Source organism: Ovis canadensis, chromosome 2 (assembly GCF_042477335.2).
Source record: "Ovis canadensis isolate MfBH-ARS-UI-01 breed Bighorn chromosome 2, ARS-UI_OviCan_v2, whole genome shotgun sequence".
Taxonomy (NCBI): domain Eukaryota; kingdom Metazoa; phylum Chordata; class Mammalia; order Artiodactyla; family Bovidae; genus Ovis; species Ovis canadensis.
In genome coordinates, this window is record NC_091246.1 from 155,086,905 (window position 1) to 155,107,203 (window position 20,299).

The following is a 20,299-nucleotide window of genomic DNA, read 5'->3' on the forward strand; positions in this document are numbered from 1 at the left end:
AAGGAGAAATAGGTGACTCTACTATTATAGTTGGATATGTTAGCACCCCTCTGTTAGAAATGGATGGATCCAACAGACAGAAAATCAGTAAGGACAAAGTTGAAATGAACAGCACCAGCAATCACCTAGATATGATTGATATCTATAGACTGCTTCATCCAACAACAGCAACAGGAGATTACACATTCTTCTTAAACTGACATGGAATGTTTGCTAAGACAGACTGCATTCTAGGCCATAAAACACACCTTAACAAATTTAAAAGAATAGAAGTTGTACAATGTCTCTTAGTTCACATGAAATTAAACTATAAACAAATAACAGAAAGGTATCTGAGAAAATTCCAAAATATTTGGAGATTAAGCAACACTTAATTAAATGAAAATACATTTGTGAGATGCAGAGAAAGCAGGGCTTAGAGAGAAATTCATAACACTGAATGAATATATCAGAAAAGAAGAAATATTTAAAATCAGTAACCTGATTTTCCACCTTAGGAAACTACAGAAAAAGAGCATATTAAATCCAAAGTAGAAGAACAGAAAAATAAGAGTTAGAGCAGAAATCAATGAAATTGAATACAGAAAATCAATAAAGAAAATCAAAGAAACCTGATTCTTTGAAAATAACAGTGAAATTAATAAGCCTCTAACCAGTTTCACTAAGCGAGAGGATACACAAATTACTAATGTCATAAATGAATAAAGGGACATCACTATAGATCCCACAGACATTAAAAGGATTTTAGAAAGGAATGTTATGAGCAACTATATCCATAAATTTGACAACTTAGGTGAAATTTACCAATTCTTTTAAAGATATAACCTGCCAAAACCCACAAAAGAAGAAATGGACTATCTGAATAAGACTATATCTATTAAGAAATTGAATCAGTAATTCATAAACTTCCAAAACAAAAAGCAGCAGGCTCATATGGGTTCAGCTAGTGAATTCTACCAAACATTTTAAGTGAGAAATTATACCAGTTCTCTACAACCTCTTCTAGAAGTTAGAAGCAGAAAGACTACTCTATAACTCATTGTATGAGGGCAACATTACCCTACACCAAAGTCAGAAAAAGACACTACAAGAAAACTACAGACCAATATATCTCATGAATGTAAACACAAAAATCCATAACCAAATATTAACAAATTGACTTAAAAATGCATAAAGAGAATTTATATACTTCAATCAAGTGGAATTTATCCCAGGTATACATAGATGGTTCAACATTTAAAAACCTATTAATGTTTTCCATTGCATCAACAAAAGAAAAATCACATGATCATATCAACAGATGCAAAAAAAGCATCTGAAAAAATTCAATACCCATTCACGTTAAAAACTATTAGCAAACAAGGAATTGATGGGAACTTCTCCAACTTGATAAAGAACATCTACAGAAAACCCAGATATCATACTTAATGGTGAAAAACTAGAAGCTTCCCTACTAAGATCAAGAACAAGGCAAAGATGTCCCTTATCAACTCTCTTTTAAACATTGTACTAGAAGTTCTAACTAATGCAATAAGACAAGAAAAGCAAATGAAAGTATACAGACCGGAAAGAAGGAAATAAAACTTTGTTTACAGATGACATGATTGTTTATGTAGAAAATTAGGATAAAAAATTCCTCTAGCTAATAATCAATTATAGCAAGATTGCAGGATACAGGATTAACATACAAAAGTCAATTGCTTTTCTGTATAGCAGCAGTGAAAAGAGGAATTTTAAATTAAAAACATATTACATTGTTTACATTAAATTTCAAAATGAAATTTCTAGGTATAAATCTAACAATATGTATAAGATCTATAGAGGAAAACTACAAACTTAATGACAGAAATCAAAAAGAAATTAGTAAATAGACAGTCCATGTTCATAAACAGAAAGGCTCAATATTGTCACGATGTCGGTTCTACACAAATTGACCTATAGACTCAAGGCCATTCCAATCAAAAAACCAGCAAGTTATTTTGTGGGTACTGACAAACTGGTTCTAAAGTTTATATGGAATAGCCAATTCAGTATTGAAGGAGAACAAAGTCAAACAATTGACACTATCTGACTTCAAAAGTTATTATAAATCTATAATAATTAAGACAATGTGTGTGTGTATGTTTAGTCACTGAGTCATGTCCAACTCTTTGAGACCCCATGAACTGTTGCTCCTCTGTCCATGAGAGTCTCCAAGCAAGAATACTGGAGTGGGTAGCCATTGTCTTCTCTAGGGGAGCTTCCTGACCCAGAGATCAAACCCAGGTCTCCTGCACCGCAGGCATGTTCTTTACCATCTGAGCCACCTGGAAAGCCCAATTAACACAATATAGTGTGGCAAAAAAAGAAATGTAAATCAATAAAACAGGATAAAGAATTCAGAAATAGACTGACACAGAATAGTCAACTGATCTTTGAAAAAGAAGCAAAAACAACACAATGGGAAAAACTCTTTTTGACAAATGGTGCTTAGGCAGTTGGATATTCACATGTCAAAAAAAAAAGAAAACATCTAGACACAGAGCTTACACCCTTAACAAAAATTAACTCAAAATAGATCATAGATCTAAATGTAAAACATAAAACTTTTACACTCCCAGATGATAACAAAATAGAAAACCTACATGACCTTAGGTATGGTATGACTTTTTAGATACAACACCAAAAGCAAAAATCTATGAAATAAATAATTGATGAGCTAGATTCATTAAAACTAAAACTTCAGTAAAACTTGTGCTGTGAGAAAGATAATGTGAAGAGAATGAGAAGACAAGCCATAGACTGGGAGAAAATATTTGTAAAAAAAATCACATCTGATAAAGGATTGTTATACAAAATATACAAAGTACTCTTAAAACTCAACAATAAACAAAAAACCCAATGTAAAATGGGACAAGAGATCTTAAACAAAGAAGTTATATAGATCAAACGTAAGCAAATAAAAATATGTTCAACATTATATATCAATAAAGTGAAAGTGAAGTCCCTCAGTCGTGTCCGACTCTTTGCGACCCCGTGGACTGTAGCCCGCCAGGCTCCTCTGTCCATGGGATTCTCCAGGCAAGAATACTGGAGTGGGTTGCCATTTCCTTCTCCAGGGGATCTTCCCAACCCAGAGATATATATCAATAGGAAACTGCAAATTAAAACAACAATGAGATACTGCTACACACTTTTTGTTTGTTGTTGTTTAGTTGCTAAGTAATGTCCAGCTCTTTTGCAACCCCATGGACTGCAGCCCGCCAGGCTCCTCGGTCCATGGGATTTCCCAGGCAAGAATACTGGAGTGGGTTGCCATTTCCTTCTCCAGGGGATCTTCCCCATCCAGGGATTGAACCCATGTATCCTGCATTGGCAGGTGAGTTCTTTACCACTGAGCCATCAGGGAAGCCCCTTCACACTTACTAGAATGACCAAAATCCAAAACACTGATGATACCAAATGCTGGTAGGGATTTGGAGCCACAGAAGCGCTCATACATTGCTGGCAGGAATGCAAAATGGTATAGCCACTTTCAAAGACAGGTTGCCAATTGCTTAAAAAGTAAACATACTTTTACACTCCTTGGTGTTTATCCAAATGAATTGAAAACTGATGTTAGCACAAAAAACTTGCATACAGATTTTTTTTTAATAGAAGCTTTATTCATACTTGGCAAAGCTTTCAAGCCATCAAGATGTCCTTTAGTAGATGAGTGAATAAATAAATTGTATTACATGCAGACAATGGAATATTATTCAGTGATAAAAAGAAAGGAGCTGTCAAGTCATGAAAAGACATGGAGAAAACTTAAATGCACATCACTAAGTGAAAGAAGCCAGTCTGTAAAGGCTGCATACTGTGTGATTACAACCATATGACATTCTGGAAAAGGCAAAACTATGGAGACAGTAAAAAGATTAGTGGTTTCCAGAGGCTTGGGGAAGGAGGAGTTTATAGGCAGAGCACAGAGGATTTGTGATGGGGGTGGTGGGAGTGGTCAGTGAAACCATTCTATATTATACCACACTGGTGGACATATGTCATACATTTGTCCAAATCCAGAGAACATACAACAAGAGTGAACCCCAATGTAAACCATGGACTTCGGGTGATAACGATGTGTCAATGTAGATTTTAACAAACGTACCATTCTGGTGTGTGAGGGTAATAGTAGGTAGGATATATGGAGCATGGGGTATAAGAGAAGTCTTTACTTTCCACTAAAATTTTCTGTGACCTTAAAATGCTCTAAAAATATAGTTTATATTTTTAAATTATACTTTTAAAATAGTCATGTGAAGTGAAGGTAAGACAAATTAGATTCTTGTGTATAACATCACTTTAGGAAATTTGTATAGACACTGGTGACTGCATAGCTCGACACAAGAAACATCACAATTCATTCAATAAACAAACTTCTCATTCTACAAACTTATGAATGTTTTTTAAAATACAGAGAATAGTAAAGTTCCATGTCACACTATTATTGGAAAAAAAAACAGGTATCATTTCTAATATACCTTGGAATTTTGTTAGGAATGTCTATACCTGTCAAAATAAATTAATACATTTTGAGCAGACAAAATTCTTAGTTTTTAATGTTATCTTCCTTGGGGCATATTTGGATGTCTAAAATTTGGAATTGAAGCAGAACTCCTTGTCATTCATAAGTTTCTGCTGTAATTTATTTGAGTGGCACTACTCTTTTTCTCTTTTCCCTGAAGCAAAAATAATATCGTGATGCTCAGTTTGGCTGCTCAGTCTGATTGACATTGAGTAAATTGTCTCTGAATAAGATGAAAATGTAAATCTTTTTTTGAAGAAAATAGCAATGTAAAAGCCCTGTGTTTCTTTTTTTTCTTTTAAATTGCTATTTGCAGAAACACCATCCTAAATCACATTTTTTTCTCCACCTGTCACAAAAGAATCCATTAGCTTGGTCCTCATGTCAGAATCTTAATCCAGCCCAGACTGTCTATATAAATTGACCACTGAACAGGAAGCCTGCAGCTTTTTATAAACTCAACGAAGACTCTGTCCTTATGTCATATCATCAGAATATTCGATTTGTGGTGGAATCATAGTTCTGCCATTTTATCAACCTTGTATTATGCCCACCAAATAGCATAATGAACCACCCTCTATACCCATGACCCAGTGTCATCAATTATCAACCCACGGTCAATCTTGTTTCATCTATATTCTCACCCACTCCTCCCATTTCCCATATTTTTTCATAGAAATCCCAGATATCATATCATTTCACCCATAAATATTTCAGTATTAACTCTAAAAGATAAAGACTCCTTTTTTAGAAACATAATACATAATCATAAAACATAATACAATTATCACAGCTAAAAGTAATTAACTATAATTTCATAGCATCATAAATCTTCAGTTAATGCTTGAGTTTCTAAATGATTCATAACAATATACATATATAAAGTATATTATGGCTTGTTTGAATCAAGATCAAAAAAAGGGGCACACATTGTAATTAGCAGATAGATCTCCTAAAGTCTGTTTTGCTCTCTAGGTTTCCCTCTTCCTTGCCCCCTGTCATTTTTAAAAATTTTATTTGTTGATGCCAATGTGTTGCTTGTCCTGTAGTTTCCTACAGTCTGGGCTTTTTTGATTGTATCCCCATAACGCACTGAAAATGTGTTACTCTATTCATTTCTCATAAAACTAACATTTTTATTTTTAAAAAGTTAGAGACCTGATCCAAATCATAGATTCTTATTTTTTTAGAAAGACCATTTCATTTTCTCACTATTTGCAAGTTAGAAGCCATATGATTGATGCATCAGTGAATCAATTGATTCATTAGGGGCTTCTTCATAGCTGGGATATTTCTATTAAGAAATAATTTCTTGCTATCTTTACTAAAATAACCACAACAAAGTGACTATGGCATTCTGTATATTAAGAGAAGTAACCATTCAGGTAAAAACAGTTTTGATCCATACTAACTAGTACCACTGATTAAAGAGAAAGATGATAAATAGGGCCTTTCTCATTTAGGGAGAAGCTAATGCATTAGAAACCTAAATGTACCTTGTATTTATATTAATGATTCAATATATATGGAGGTTGCTATAAATGATGAAAGGAAGCACGTTAATCTATCCTTTAAGGTATTCAAAAAAGCTTTTCAAATACTATTAGAGTTTCACAGGTGTTTTATAGAAAAAAAAATAAACAGAAATCACAATTTTGCATCCATCCATAACTCAGGCTCTGTGAAAAAAGTTGTTTCTATTTCTAGATACCACTGCAAGAAGGAGTGCTTCACTCACAGGATAACTCCAAAGTATTGCCCCCAACTGTCTCAAGTCAATGGAAATCTTCTGTCAGTGATAAGGAGAATGGGATTGCAGTAGGGCAGGTCAGATCTAGTTGCTTGAAAGTGCCCTATACATGGCAAGGGGGACCCTATCCATCCAACAGATAGATAATTATCCACTTTAAGTCTCATCAGAATCCTGAAATGAACCAACACCTAAATGAGAATGAACAACCTAATTTCTGAGTACACTTTTGGTATTTCCGTATCTTTTTATAAATATATCAGTAACTGTCATACACACTAAAATGTGATACTAGATCTCAAGGAAATACTTTGTGTGCACAAAGGAGAGAAGTATGACCAGGGGAAAGAGAAGACTCCATGGAAATGGAGGAGCATAATTGGAGGGGAAGTTTCAGTTATTCATTCAACGGTTATTTACCGAATGTCCACCTCCTCTGCACCTTGACATTATTTCATGGTAGACTCAGTTAAATCTGGTTTCAAATTCCAGATCAACCCTATTGAAGTATTATGTGGCCCTAGACAAGATACATTGCCGGGAGAAATATCAGTCACCTTAGATATGCAGATGACACCACCCTTATGGCAGAAAGTGAAGAGGAGCTAAAAAGCCTCTTGATGAAAGTGAAAGAGGAGAGCGAAAAAGCTGGCCTAGAGCTCAACATTCAGAAAACGAAGATCATGGCATCTGGTCCCATCACTTCATGGGAAATAGATGGAGAAACAGTGGAAACAGTGTCAGACTTTATTTTTCGGGCTCCAAAATCACCGCAGATGGTGACTGCAGCCATGAAATTAAAAGACGCTTACTCCTTGGAAGAAAACTTATGACCAACCTAGATAGTATATTCAAAAGCAGAGACATTACTTTGCCGACTAAGGTCTGTCTAGTCAAGGCTATGGTTTTTCCTGTGGTCATGTATGGATGTGAGAGTTGGAGTGTGAAGAAGGCTGAGCGCTGAAGAATTGATGCGTTTGAACTGTGGTGTTGGAGAAGACTCTTGTGAGTCCCTTGGACTGCAAGGAGATCCAACCAGTCCATTCTGAAGGAGATCAATCCTGGGATTTCTTTGGAAGGAATGATGCTAAAGCTGAAACTCCAGTATTTTGGCTACCTCATGCGAAGAGTTGACTCATTGGAAAAGACTGTGATACTGGGAGGGATTGGGGGCAGGAGGAGAAGGGGACGACCGTGGATGAGATGGCTGGATGGCATCACTGACTCGATGCACACGAGTTTGGGTGAACTCCGGGAGATGATGATGAACAGGGAGGCCTGGTGTGCTGCGATTCCTGGGGTCGCAAAGAGTCAGACATGACTGAGCAACTGAACTGAACTGAACTGAGACAAGATACTACACTTCTGAGCCTTGGTTTTTCCATTAGCTAACTGTAGACACTAATATCCACCTCAAAGAGGTTTTTCAAGTTAAATAGGGAAAAGACCACATAAAATGTCTAATGTGGTCTCAGGCAGATAAGCAGAACTCCATGAAAGCTCACCTTTCCTGACCCAAAAGCTTCACTTTTCTCCATGGAAAAGGGGAAGAGAGAGATGGAAGAAGGCAGAACAGAAGACTTGAGATTAAGGATGTTAAAGTGTTGCTGCAGGCAAGGGGAAATAAGCAGAGAGGCACAAGTGAAATGATTGTCTAAAGGCCCAGTTAGGGTTCCCTCCTGCCCCGAGGCCGCACATAGATTCGGTTTGTTTGTTTTCGGGTATTTGGCCAGAGAGGTGAAAGATGGAACTTTTCCCAGGTTGGTTCAATTTGCTATAAAGCTAGATAACTTTGCCAATTTGAAGAGACAAGAATAGTGAATTGGAATTTCTCAATTGACTGAAAGTGTTCCCATTTATGTTTGATGGAGAGAGTAAAAGCAGGTAGAGGGAGGCTAAGGCAAGTAAGGAGAATCAGCTCAAATGTGAGATTCACCACTAAGGGACAGAAGGAATGTTGCTCTTGCCCAATGGGAGATGAGTTACCAAATCTGAGAACAATTAGTCTGGGAGAAGAAACACCTGTGCTCTTTCCCGCACCCTACCCTTGTTATTTGGCTTTACAAGCATCCTCACAACATGAGATTATAAATTTGGTTTATCTCTTTCTTAGCCCAGTTCAGTTCAGTCGCTCAGTCATGTCCGACTCTTTGCGACCCCATGAATTGCAGCATGCCAGGCCTCCTTGTCCATCACCAACTCCCAGAGTACACTCAAAGTCACATCCATCGAGTCAGTGATGCCATCCAGCCATCTCATCCTCTGTCGCCCCCTTCTCCTCCTGCCCCCAATCCCTCCCACTACCAGAGTCTTTTCCAGTGAGTCAACTCTTCACATGAGGTGGCCAAAGTACTGGAGTTTCAGCTTTAGCATCATTCCTTCCAAAGAAATCCCAGGATTGATCTCCTTCAGAATGGACTAGTTGGATCTCCTTGCAGTCCAAGGGACTCTCGAGAGTCTTCTCCAACACCACAGTTCAAAAGCGTCAATTCTTCAGCGCTCAGCCTTCTTCACAGTCCAGCCCTCACATCCATACATGACCACTGGAAAAGCATAGCCTTGACTAGACGGACCTTTGCTGGCAAAGTAATGTCTCTGCTTTTGAATATACTATCTAGGTTGGTCATAACTCTTCTTCCAAGGAGTAAGCGTCTTTTAATTTCATGGCTGCAGTCAACATCTGCAGTGATTTTGGAGCCCCCCAAAATAAAGTCTGACACTGTTTCCACTGTTTCTCCATCTATTTCCCATGAAGTGATGGGACCAGATGCCAGTTCTTAGCCCAGTCTCCCCTTATTATACCACTTCATTGCTTCTTTGGGACTGAGACTCTAAAATTTAGGTCAAATGTTCCATTAAGTTAACTATTTTAGAATACCAATAAAACCCTGGCAGTACTTTTTATCCTCATAGCAGTTTGCAAACATCTCCTTCTTCACTAATGAAGAAAAGTTGAATATCTAGTGTCTAAAGCCAAAGCTATTTAATCACTGTCTGATGTGGGAAAGTAAGACAAAATGCAAGACCAACAAAAAAGTATATTGCATTTTAAACTTGCTGATTTGAGCTTTTAAAAATTCTTTGAAGACTCAGGCAGAACTTGTGCCACAAAAATTCCAGCTTTTGTAATGAAAACAGTCAAAATAAAAATAGAGGCAACATCCGAGGAATGGTTTTAGTCCTTTATATCTCTCACAGGGCTTCTTAATACATTATTTTATTTTATATTTATGAAAATCCATAAGAAGAAAAGGAATTATTGCCCTCGTGTTTTAGACACAGCCTTTTGTGTTTAATTAATCAGTTTGAGGTTTGAATTACTAAATATTTGTGCTGGGACTAGAATCCCAGACTTTAGGCCCCAAGTCAAAGGCTGCTGAGAAGGAAGGATGGAGGAGTCAGGTGAGAGTGTGTGTTTCTCCTGCTCTTTCAACTAGAGCAATTCTCTCCATAGACATATTAGGTTTTCAGCTTTTATGTGGATTTCCACAATTCAATTTCATTAGAATTTCATTGCACAGAGCAGGCAGCATCTCCGCTATTGTTCATGACTCAGCTAAACTGTGAGCTGCATTCCCAAATTACGCTCAACAGGCCTCCGATGCTCCAGTCATGACAGGGGCAGTATGCTATGCTCTGTCCCCTGCCTGGCCCCCCCCCACCCTCCATCCTGAACACTAACTAGTTCCTCTGGCCAGTGAAGTCAACTGATGGCCTTTATATGGACCAACTCTCTCTCTTGACTTCAGTTTCTTCTACTTGTCATACAATCGTGTTTCCTTGTTTATGGCTGGTCATTTTCACCTTTGTGGGTTTCTTTGACCATCACCATGTGTACATACGTAAGACTATGAGCTTCCTGCAGGGGCCTAACACAGGGTGTGCACCCAGGTATGACTGAAGACATAAACACTCATGCTTTAGCTTCCTTGCTCTTCCCTCTCTTTCACAAACACCTTCCCACTTCTCTAGGAGGTGCTCTTTGTACATCTTCCTCTGTCTTCTTCCTTCTCATTCCACTTTTCATTATCCCTCTGTTTAGTCTTTTTTATTTGGAGAGGCAATGGCACCCCACTCCAGTACTCCTGCCGGGAAAATCCCACGGACGGAGGAGCCTGGTAGGCTGCAGTCCATGAGGTTGCACAGGGTCGGACACGACTGAAGCAACTTAGCAGCAGCAGCAGTCTTTTTATTAGTGTGCATGTGTGTGCTAAGTCGCTTCAGTCGTCTCCAACTCTGCGACCCCATGGACTATAGCCCATTAGGCTCCTCTGTCCATGGGATTTCCCAGGCAAGAATATTGGAGTGGGTTGCCATTCCATTCTCCAGGGGATCTTCCCAACCCAGGGATCAAACCCTTTATCTCTGCAAGCAGATTCGTTATTGCTGAGCCACTGGAGAAGCCCTTCTATCAGCATAAAACAACACATACATGGTTGGCAAGGATAATGCCAATTACCCTGTATCTACAGAAATTGAAGCCATTACTTCTGAAGGGAAATTCAGCAAGACAAATATCTAGTACCAAGTAACTATACTTTTAAAAGTGCCTTTAGCTCAAGAATCATCACAAGTCTTCATATGCTTCATCTATAATCATTTACTTTTTTACAAGCACCCCTTGAAAGCTCTTTTCTCCTTTTAACATCCTCCAAAATGCAGCTCAAATGTCTCTACCTGCAAATACTTTCCTGATGTCCTGAGGCAGACTCCATCACCCTTTCTGAGGTCTCCCCACAGAAATTTTAACACACACCGTTACTATAGCACTTCACACAGTATGTCTGCTACAGTTAATCCTTTGTTTGTGTCCCACACTCAACTATAAGAGTTGGGTTTTGTTTTGTCCTTCTATCTCAATCAGCTAATAATACACAGCCAAGTCTGGTATTTTCAGGTGGCTCAGTCAGTAAAGAATCCACCTGTGATGCGGGAGACATGGGTTCAATACCTGGATTGGGAAGATCCTCTGGAGAAGGAAATGGCAACCCACTCCAGTATTCTTGCCTGAGAAATCCCATGGACAGAGGAGCCTGGCAGACTGTAGTCCGCAGGGTCATAAGAGTGACTTAGTGACTAAACCATCACTGGTATGTATATATAAGTAAACAATTTTGCTGTTGTTGCTGAATGTTGATTTAGTTTATTGAATGAGCACTACGGACTCAAGAAAAAAAAGCCTCATTTTTACTCGATTTTTGTTCTATTTTTGGAAGAGATTTTCTACTATTCACTGAAATTTGAAGTGTATTTTTCAGCTACCATATGAGTTGTATACATTTGATGACAAACTTGAGAATCTTAACATAGAAATTGTTTTTATGGGGAAATATACTTCATTTTGTGTATGTTCAAACATACACAAAAGAATGAAATGGGGCTTGCCCATAACAAGGTGGTTTTCCCTAATGTCTGCTCCCACTGTCGCCCCCAGAATTTCACCCCATTTGGAATATACTTCATTCTGCCATAGTGAGGTTCCCTGTTGTGTACCTCACACACTGCCTGACTCCATCATCGATGTGTTTTTCCTGCTGAATCAATTTCTTAGAGGATCAGCACCATGCATTTCTCATTGCTAATTTTTCATAGTAGTGTTTGAAAGCACAGTGTACAAGGTAGCTGCTCAATAAATTGCAAGTTAAGATTTCTTCTGCACAGTTAAAAAGCTCAGTAATTCAAAGTAGAGGCATGTTGGCATTTGATGAGATATGAGGGATATTTTCAGTCCCACATTGGAACAGCGCCGAATTGCCCATCATTTGCCATCTGAACTCAGAATGCCCAAATTTCAGGCTCCGTATTCTCTCTTCTCTCACTTTTCGATCTACTATTCTTTTCTCCAGAGATGAAGAGAAATGAGATGATCATGCAGCTAAAGCATCCTTTTTCATCTTTATTGTTCTTGTCTGGGTGCTTCATTACAAGATGTCAATTACCCAACACTCCAAAGAGCTGTCTTCCAAGCACAAAATGTTCTCGTGGCCTGGCAGTACAGTGTTATTTTCTGCTTTTAGGCTACAGTGGTGGCTGTGTTGTCATGCGAGGGAGGAATCACCCTGGCCGCTGGGAAGTGAAGGACTGTAGACACTTTAAGGCGATGTCCCTGTGCAAGCAACCAGTGGAAAACTGGGAGAAAACCAAGCAAGAAGAAGGATGGCCCTTTCACCCCTGCTATTTGGATTGGGAGTCAGAGCCTGGCCTGGCCAGTTGCTTCAAGGTAATGTGGAAGTTATATGGGCATTCTCAATGGAACCAACATTATTTCAACTTTGTCCGTGTATCCTGAATTCCTTTATTCCAGAACAGTGCCTGGAAGACAGCAGACAATTAATATTTGTTGGCTGTCTCTATCCCCTCAGTTATATTCCAAAATAATTTTTAGGTCAAAATGTTGACAGATCCTGGTGACACTGAGGCCTCCTCATGAGGACTGATATTAAGGCTCTAGTCAATATTATTCTTATTGCCTACACTGGACAAGGCAGACACTCACTAGGTATGGAAATATTCCATATTGTCTGTAAGCCAATGAATAAAGTCCTTATTATGGAATAATGCCATTCTGCTGCCAAGAATAGCGTTGGCAGCTTTTGATGATCAAAAGTTTACGTATATATGTTTTGTGTGAAGAAATGTCTTTTTGCAAATCATCTTCAGATTCTAGATTTAAGTCAGTGTCTCATCTCAGAAATATATTTTTGAAATAATGATGTTCTTGTTTGGTGGCTTTATCTTTGGCTCATCATATAAAAAGAGATTTCTAAAATTCTGGGAAAAGGTTCTTCTCTGGCACATGGGCACATGGAGAGCAGAATGGAGACAGCCTCTGTCTCTAGAAATATTGCAGTCTCATAAATGGCTTGTGAATGCACTCAATTTACATGAACACATGTCTAATCCTGCATTAAATTCATGGAATAATGGGCCCAGGAGTAACCTCACAGAGCAATAAGTTAAACCTTGGAAATGAGTAAACTGCAGCATGCAGTAAGATGGGGTGATTTACCCAAGATCACAATTATTTATCGACAGAGTTAGAATAGATTCCTGGTCTTGGAACTACCAGTCCAGTGCTTTTCCTACTACACATTACCCTGATACATCAACAAATATATGGTGTGTTTGATAGGCGTAGCAGTAGGACTTATGAATTTAAAGTGATTCGAAAAAAGGTTCCCAGAGGAGGTGAGTTTTGACATATAATTTAAAAGACGGAAAGGCTGTGCTGTAGTTCATGGAACCGGGAAGGTCATTCATTCTGGTCTCAGCAAATTAGAGGCTGGTGAAGCCTGGCTACAGGGTGCCCGCCTGGCATCAGAGACTTAAGTATAGCATCAGGCAGTTAAAAATGAGGAAAGTATAGAGGTCTGGGATCTGAAGCTCTGAGTCATTGGTTCCTCACACTTGACCTTAAATAAAGTCAAAAGCATACTTTCCATTTGACTGACTTCTTCATGCCACTGTGAGAACAGCTGAGAAACAACAATTTAGGTACAGCTAAGGAAATGGCAACCCAATCCAGTGTTCTTGCCTGGAGAATCCCAGGGACGGGGGAGCCTGGTGGGCTGCTGTCTATGGGGTCGCACAGATTTGGACATGACGGAAGCGACTTAGCAGCAGCAGCAGCAGCAAGACTCAAAGAGCCTAGAAATATAGGTGGCACTAGTGGTAAAGAACCTGCCTGCCAATGCAGGAGACATGAGAGATGCAGGCTCGATCCCTGGGTCAGGAAGATATCCTGCAGGAGAGTATGGCAACCCACTCCAGTGTTCTTGCCCGGAGAGTCCCATGGACAGAGGAGCCTGGTGGGCTATGGTCCATGGGGTCACAAAGAGTTGGACATGACTGAGCATAAAAAGAGCACACAAGACTCAAAGAACCCAGACATATACCTGCCTTAGGTTTCAGGTCTCATTTCTCATCTCTTCCCCTGAGTCAGCCAGATTCCTTCAGCCACGGAATACTGGGTCTAATCCTAGCTCTGCTAGTCTGTGGCTGTTTTGACCTGAAATTTGTTGACCTGAAATTGTAAATTTCTCTTAGCCTGACTCTCCTCATCTCTTGACAAACATTTCACTAAGGGACAAGCGTATGCCAGTCATAGGATATTTAGGAGGGGGACAAAAAAACTCTTATGGAGGAAAAGAGTCCTCATCATATCCTCCGCATGTCTTTGTTTTGAGAATAAAATGAGATAATAGTTTTTAGACAAGTAGATACATTTTAGTTCAATAAATGTTATTTCTCCCTTCTCTATCAATCCTTTAATGTAGAATAATGACAACAATTATATTACTGTAAATCCTTTTGTCTAGAATTAAACAGCCTTATGTTATTTATGACTGTGTCAACCTTTTTCCCTTTTTCTGTACAGGTATTTCATAGTGAAAAAGTCCTGATGAAAAGAACATGGAGAGAAGCTGAAGAATTTTGTGAAGAATTTGGAGCTCATCTTGCAAGCTTCGCCCATATTGAGGAAGAGAATTTTGTGAATGAGCTCTTACATTCAAAATTTAATCGGTAAATACTTGTTAATTTTGAAAAATTGCAGTCAAATATTTTGTCTCCCAGTGATGACTTCTTAGGGATGAGTATTTCAAATATTTGGAGTGTTTTGGACATTCAAAACCTCAAGTGTTTAAGTTTAAAACCAACAAGCAACTAGTTGTGAGAGCAAAATACATACTTATAGTTTTATATTTACATTGCACTAAGTTCTCATTCCATAAAACAATGAACATAGTGATGATTGTTTGGATACTTGAAATCTTTTCTGTGTGTCTCATAACAGAATTTTAGAGTTTTTCTGCCAAGTTCAGAAATTATCTCGCCCAGTGATTTTCCAAGTGCTATCTGAGGGTCTGGAGGGTCCTGAACCCCCCAGAGCAGGAGAGGTCAAGTAGGAAGTCTCTTGTTTGCTGACTTGAGTCACCAGAGTAGGTCCAACCAACTTAACTTCTAGGTGTTTTGTATACATAAGGGATCCATGTGATATTTTGTTTGAAAAAAAGAAAGTCTCACTAATTTTTTTAAAAATTCCAATCCAATCTTCTAGTTTTACATTTGAGAAAACAGGCATTCACTTATTTGCACCCATCTGGCAAGTTTAGAGAATCTTCAATTCTGTGATGTTAGAAAATCAATCAAATTTAAATTTGAAGAAACATAAGAGGTCTTGTGTTACCTCCAGTCCAGTATGGGAATTTCTTCTACCAAATGCCTATGGCCATCTACTGTCTACATAATTCTGTTCAGTTTCAAGGTGTTCCTTACTTGGGCTATAATCCATTCCATTGTTGGAGGCTAGTTTCAAAGATCAGCTTTGTAGTAAGTCAGAGCAATACAGATCAAGTCTACTCAATTTTCAAATATTTGAAAACAGCCATCATGTTCTCTTTTAGCGAGATTTCTCATTCCTTGGCCTCTTACTGTAGAATGTTCTGGTCAGTTAGCATGTATTTTGGGAATGTCTTCTGTGAAAGGGACACTACTATGTGCATGAAAGTGAAAGTGAAATCACTCAGTTGTGTCTGACTCTTTGTGACCCTGTGGACTGTAGCCTGCCAGGCTCCTCTGTCCATGCGATTCTGCAGGCAAGAATATTGGAGTGCGTTGCCATGCCCTCCTCCAGGGGATTCTTCCCAACCCAGGGATCAAACCCAGGTCTCCTGCACTGCAGGCGATTCTTTACCATCTGAGCCACCAGAGATGCATGGGTGGCTGGAAGATGCGACAGATGTGACATAAAATCCTGCCCCTGAGGATGCTGTGGTCTAAGGGGAGGAGGGGGGCACACGTTCATACGTTTATTTTAACACAAACAAATATAATGCTGAGTACTGTGTTCCAAGCTCTGGAAATCTGAAGTCTCAGTGAAACACTTATCTGAATCTCTGAGAAAATCCAGAACTACTTTTTGAGGAAAATCCTGGCCTACCCCATAAATGTCTTTTAGGACCCTCCCCTAAGAAGGATAATATGTAACACCATCAAATTATTCACCTCTAGCATCTATAAAAATGACCTTAAAGGTGGTAGTATCTCCCAATGTGTGTCTCATGGAGTACTCCAGGGGAAATAGGGGGATTCTGTGGTCAAATATGTTTGCAAAACAAGGTGCTATCTTGGAAATTTGCCATATTTCCAAGGCTATTGTAAAGGCTTCTAGAAGGAAGCACTTTCTTTGACCACAAAACTTTTTTATTTTTTTGATACCACTTATCTAAAATCCCATAGAACTGATAGGCCCTGCAGGAAATGCTGTCCTGAGACCATGGTTCCCAAACTTGGCTGATTCTCACACTCACTCGGGAAACTTGATGACAAGGTGCCCTCTAGTCTCATGCCAGGGCTGCTGAGTCAGATTCTCTGAGGCTGAGGAAAAGTTCAAGAAGCTTCCTGGTTTATTGGATTGCTAGTCAGGTATGGGGCCTCAGATCCAAGGGAAATGTGATCATCTCCACTGTTGTAACTTGGCTTCATGACCTCAGTTCAGTTCAGTCACTCAGTCGTGTCCGACTTTTTGCGACCCCATGGACTGCAGCACGCCAGGCCTCCCTGTCCATCACCAACTCCCGGAGTTTGCTCAGACTCGTGTCCATTGAGTTTTTGATGCCATCCAACCATCTCATCCTCTGTTGTCCCCTTCTCCTCCTGCCTTCAATCTTTCCCAGCATCAGGGTCTTTTCCATTGAATCAGTTCTTTGCATCAGGTAGCCAAAGTTTTGGAGTTTCAGCTTCAACATCAGTCCTTCCAATGAATATTCAGGACTGATTTCCTTTAGGATGGACTGGTTGGATCTCCTTACAGTCCAAGGGACTCTCAAGAGTCTTGTCCAACACCACAGTTCAAAAGCATCAATTCTTCGGCACTCTTTCTTTATAGTCCAACTCTCACATCCATACATGACTACTGGAAAAACCATAGCTTTGACTAGACGGACCTTTGTTGGCAAAGTAATATCTCTGCTTTTTAATATGCTGTCTAGGTTGGTCATAACTTTTTGATCATAACTTTTCTTCCAAGGAGCAAGCATCTTTTAATTTCGTGGCTGCAGTCACCATCTGCAGTGATTTTGGAGCCCAAGAAAATAAAGTCTGACACTGTTTCCACTGTTTCCCCATCTATTTGCCATGAAGTGATGGGACCAGATGCCATGATCTTAGTTTCTGAATGTTGAGTATTAAACCAACTTTTTCATTCTCCTCTTTCACTTTTATCAAGAGGCTCTTTAGTTCCTCTTCGCTCTCTGCCACAAGGGTGGTATCATCTGCATATCTGAGGTTACTGATATTTGTCTCAGCAATCTTGATTCAAGCTTGTGCTTCTTCCAGCCCGGCATTTCTCAGATGTACTCTGCATGTAAGTTAAATAAGCAGGGTGACAATATACAGCCTTGATGTACCCCTTTTTCTATTTGGAACCAGTCTGTTGTTTCATGTCCAGTTCTAACTGCCGCTTCCTGACCTGCATACAGATTTCTCAAGAGGCAAGTCAGTTGGTCTGGTATTCCCATCTCTTTAAGAATTTTCCAGAGTTTGTTGTGGTCCACACAATCAAAGGCTCAGCCCCTTGTAAAACATCCTTTCACACTTGTGTATTGTAAGGTCTACCCTATGAAACAATACATGCAAACTGCCTCCAAGTTTGCTGTAACATCAAGTTTCATTATATCACTTCTGTTTATATAAATTCTCACACTTGGAATGTCTCACAGAATTCAGTGTCAAGTATCTATCAAATTATTGATATTTAGCACCTAATCACAAAAGCTATATAATGTATATTCTACTTTTTGTCCAAGACTGCCAGGGAGTTCAGCCAAATCTCATGCTTAATTATACCAAATAAACAAATTCTCATCGTTAGCATAGTGCTTCTTCTTCTTCCTATGGCATCATTTTTCTATTTTTTATTTTTATCATATAGTAACTAGTTAAAATTATACAACTTTAGGAAATTGCTGGAGAGAAAATAAATACCAGTTCATATTCTAGGAGTGAGTATACGGCAGGAAAAATGTAGAACTCTGAATTCAGTGAGAAAAAGAATAAAAACTTCTCAACACAGGAAGAGTGATGTGGGTCTTCAGCCTGGTCACTGAGATGAGTCTGCCTAGCTTAAGCTTAAGGCAGCATTCTCACCTTCCCACAACCTTAAATGTAAGTTATAATCATGGTAGTGACCAATGGGTCTCAGTGATGCTGGAATTTTCTAAGTCATATTTTACATTCATTTGTATCATTCAAGAAAAAGAGCTCAAACATCTGAGAAGGAGACACTTCACAATAGGATTGCTTCTGTGCACTCAGGAAAATAAAGCATCTGTCATGACTTCTCAATCCTTTAAATCTTTAATTCTTCAAAATTATCCTCAGAAAATTATCTTAGTGAGATGGTTCATTGTACTGTTAGCCTTTATTGCTTGCTGTATTGAATACTCTGTGGTTTAACGTATTCGTCCACCACCTAACAGGAGGGAAGATGGTTCTCTGTGGGGCTTCTCATGAAGTCTAACCAGTGGTGATGGCTGAAGTTAATCTACCATGCCTCAGACTGATTCACAGTGGAATTATTTACACTGGGATATAGTTGGAGGAACCAAACCTGCTGTAAACCTTTTATTAAATGGTGATAGTGGTGATTAATCCTCAGAGAATACATGAACATTTGACAAAAGAACAACAAACATAGAAAAGCAATATAAATATGCAGTAAAGTAGTAAATAAATAGGGAAAAGATGTTCCCAAATTCCTTACCAACTCACTTTCATGTATTCTTGTCCTAACTGAAAGGTCTTACCATTCCTAACGACCATGAGAAAGCCATGTTCTCAATATGGATAGACTTTTCTCCCAGCTGCCCATCCCCAGTGAGCACACCATACAAACCAAGAGAGGTAGGAAGTGAGATTAATCCTTGCTCAGTTTATTTTATAGCTCTGGTTTTGCTTACAGGAAATGGTCAATAAATGCTTGCTCACTTGATCAATTCTGCTAGTCATGTCAGCTGTTTCCTACGTAACTAAATACTTCAAAGAATTTTTGAACCTGTTACATAATATTGTGAATTCAATGAAAAGGGCCAAGTTTTAGTTTCTTCTCTTCACAGGACAGAAGAAAGACAGTTCTGGATTGGATTTAATAAAAGAAACCCACTGAATGCTGGTTCTTGGGAATGGTCTGATGGAACTCCTGTAAGTCTTTCCAAGTTGGAGAAAAGGAGATGAATTTAAAGCAGGTGGCTCTTGAACCACTTGGTAAACCAACCAAGAGAACCTAGAAAGAACAGCCATGTTCCCTATGACTCAGACCTAAATCAAAAACTGCCCCAGATCTTGGTATCAAAAGAGTCATTTCAGCAAGGTCTTGAGAAACCTTTGCTAGCCAGATACTTCCGAAGCTGGCTAAAAAATCTCATTCTAAAAGGAAATAAAAATCACTGAAAAAGCCCTGAAAACCATCTCCCATGTGAAGAATCTCCAGCAGAAACGCAACTATTCTTTAAAATAATACCATGATTCCTTTCGGAGAAGGTGATGGCACCCCCACTCCAGTACTCCTGCCTGGAAAATCCCATGGACGGAGGAGCCTGGTGGGCTGCAGTCCACGGGGTCCCTGAGAGTCGGATGCGACTGAGCGACTTCACTTTCACTTTCATGCATTGGAGAAGAAAATGGCAACCCACTCCACTGTTCTTGCCTGGAGAATCCCAGGGATAGGGGAGCTTGGTGGGCTGCAGTCCATGGGGTCACAAAGACTCAGACACAACTGAGCGACTTCACTTTCACTTTTCACTTTCACGCATTGGAGAAGGAAATGGCAACCCGCTCCAGTGTTCTTGCCTGGAGAATCCCAGGGGCGGGGGAGCCTGGTGGGCTGCCATCTATGGGGTCGCACAGAGTCAGACACGACTGAAGCGACTTAGCAGCAGCAGCAGCAGCATGCTTCCTTTGCCCCACCCTCCCTCTCCTGCATAGCACCTGATCATGTGAGGGTG

General features: G+C 39.3%; 1 protein-coding gene across 1 annotated transcript in view; it reads left to right on the plus strand.

Annotated features, from left to right (window-relative positions):
- PLA2R1 (phospholipase A2 receptor 1) overlaps nt 1–20,299 on the plus strand; it is a 126,505-nt gene that overhangs the window by 63,243 nt on the left and 42,963 nt on the right. The window contains 3 exon segments of the mRNA XM_069577407.1: nt 12,314–12,516; nt 14,674–14,819; nt 19,412–19,496. Of these exon segments, the coding sequence (XP_069433508.1) occupies nt 12,314–12,516; nt 14,674–14,819; nt 19,412–19,496 (434 nt within the window).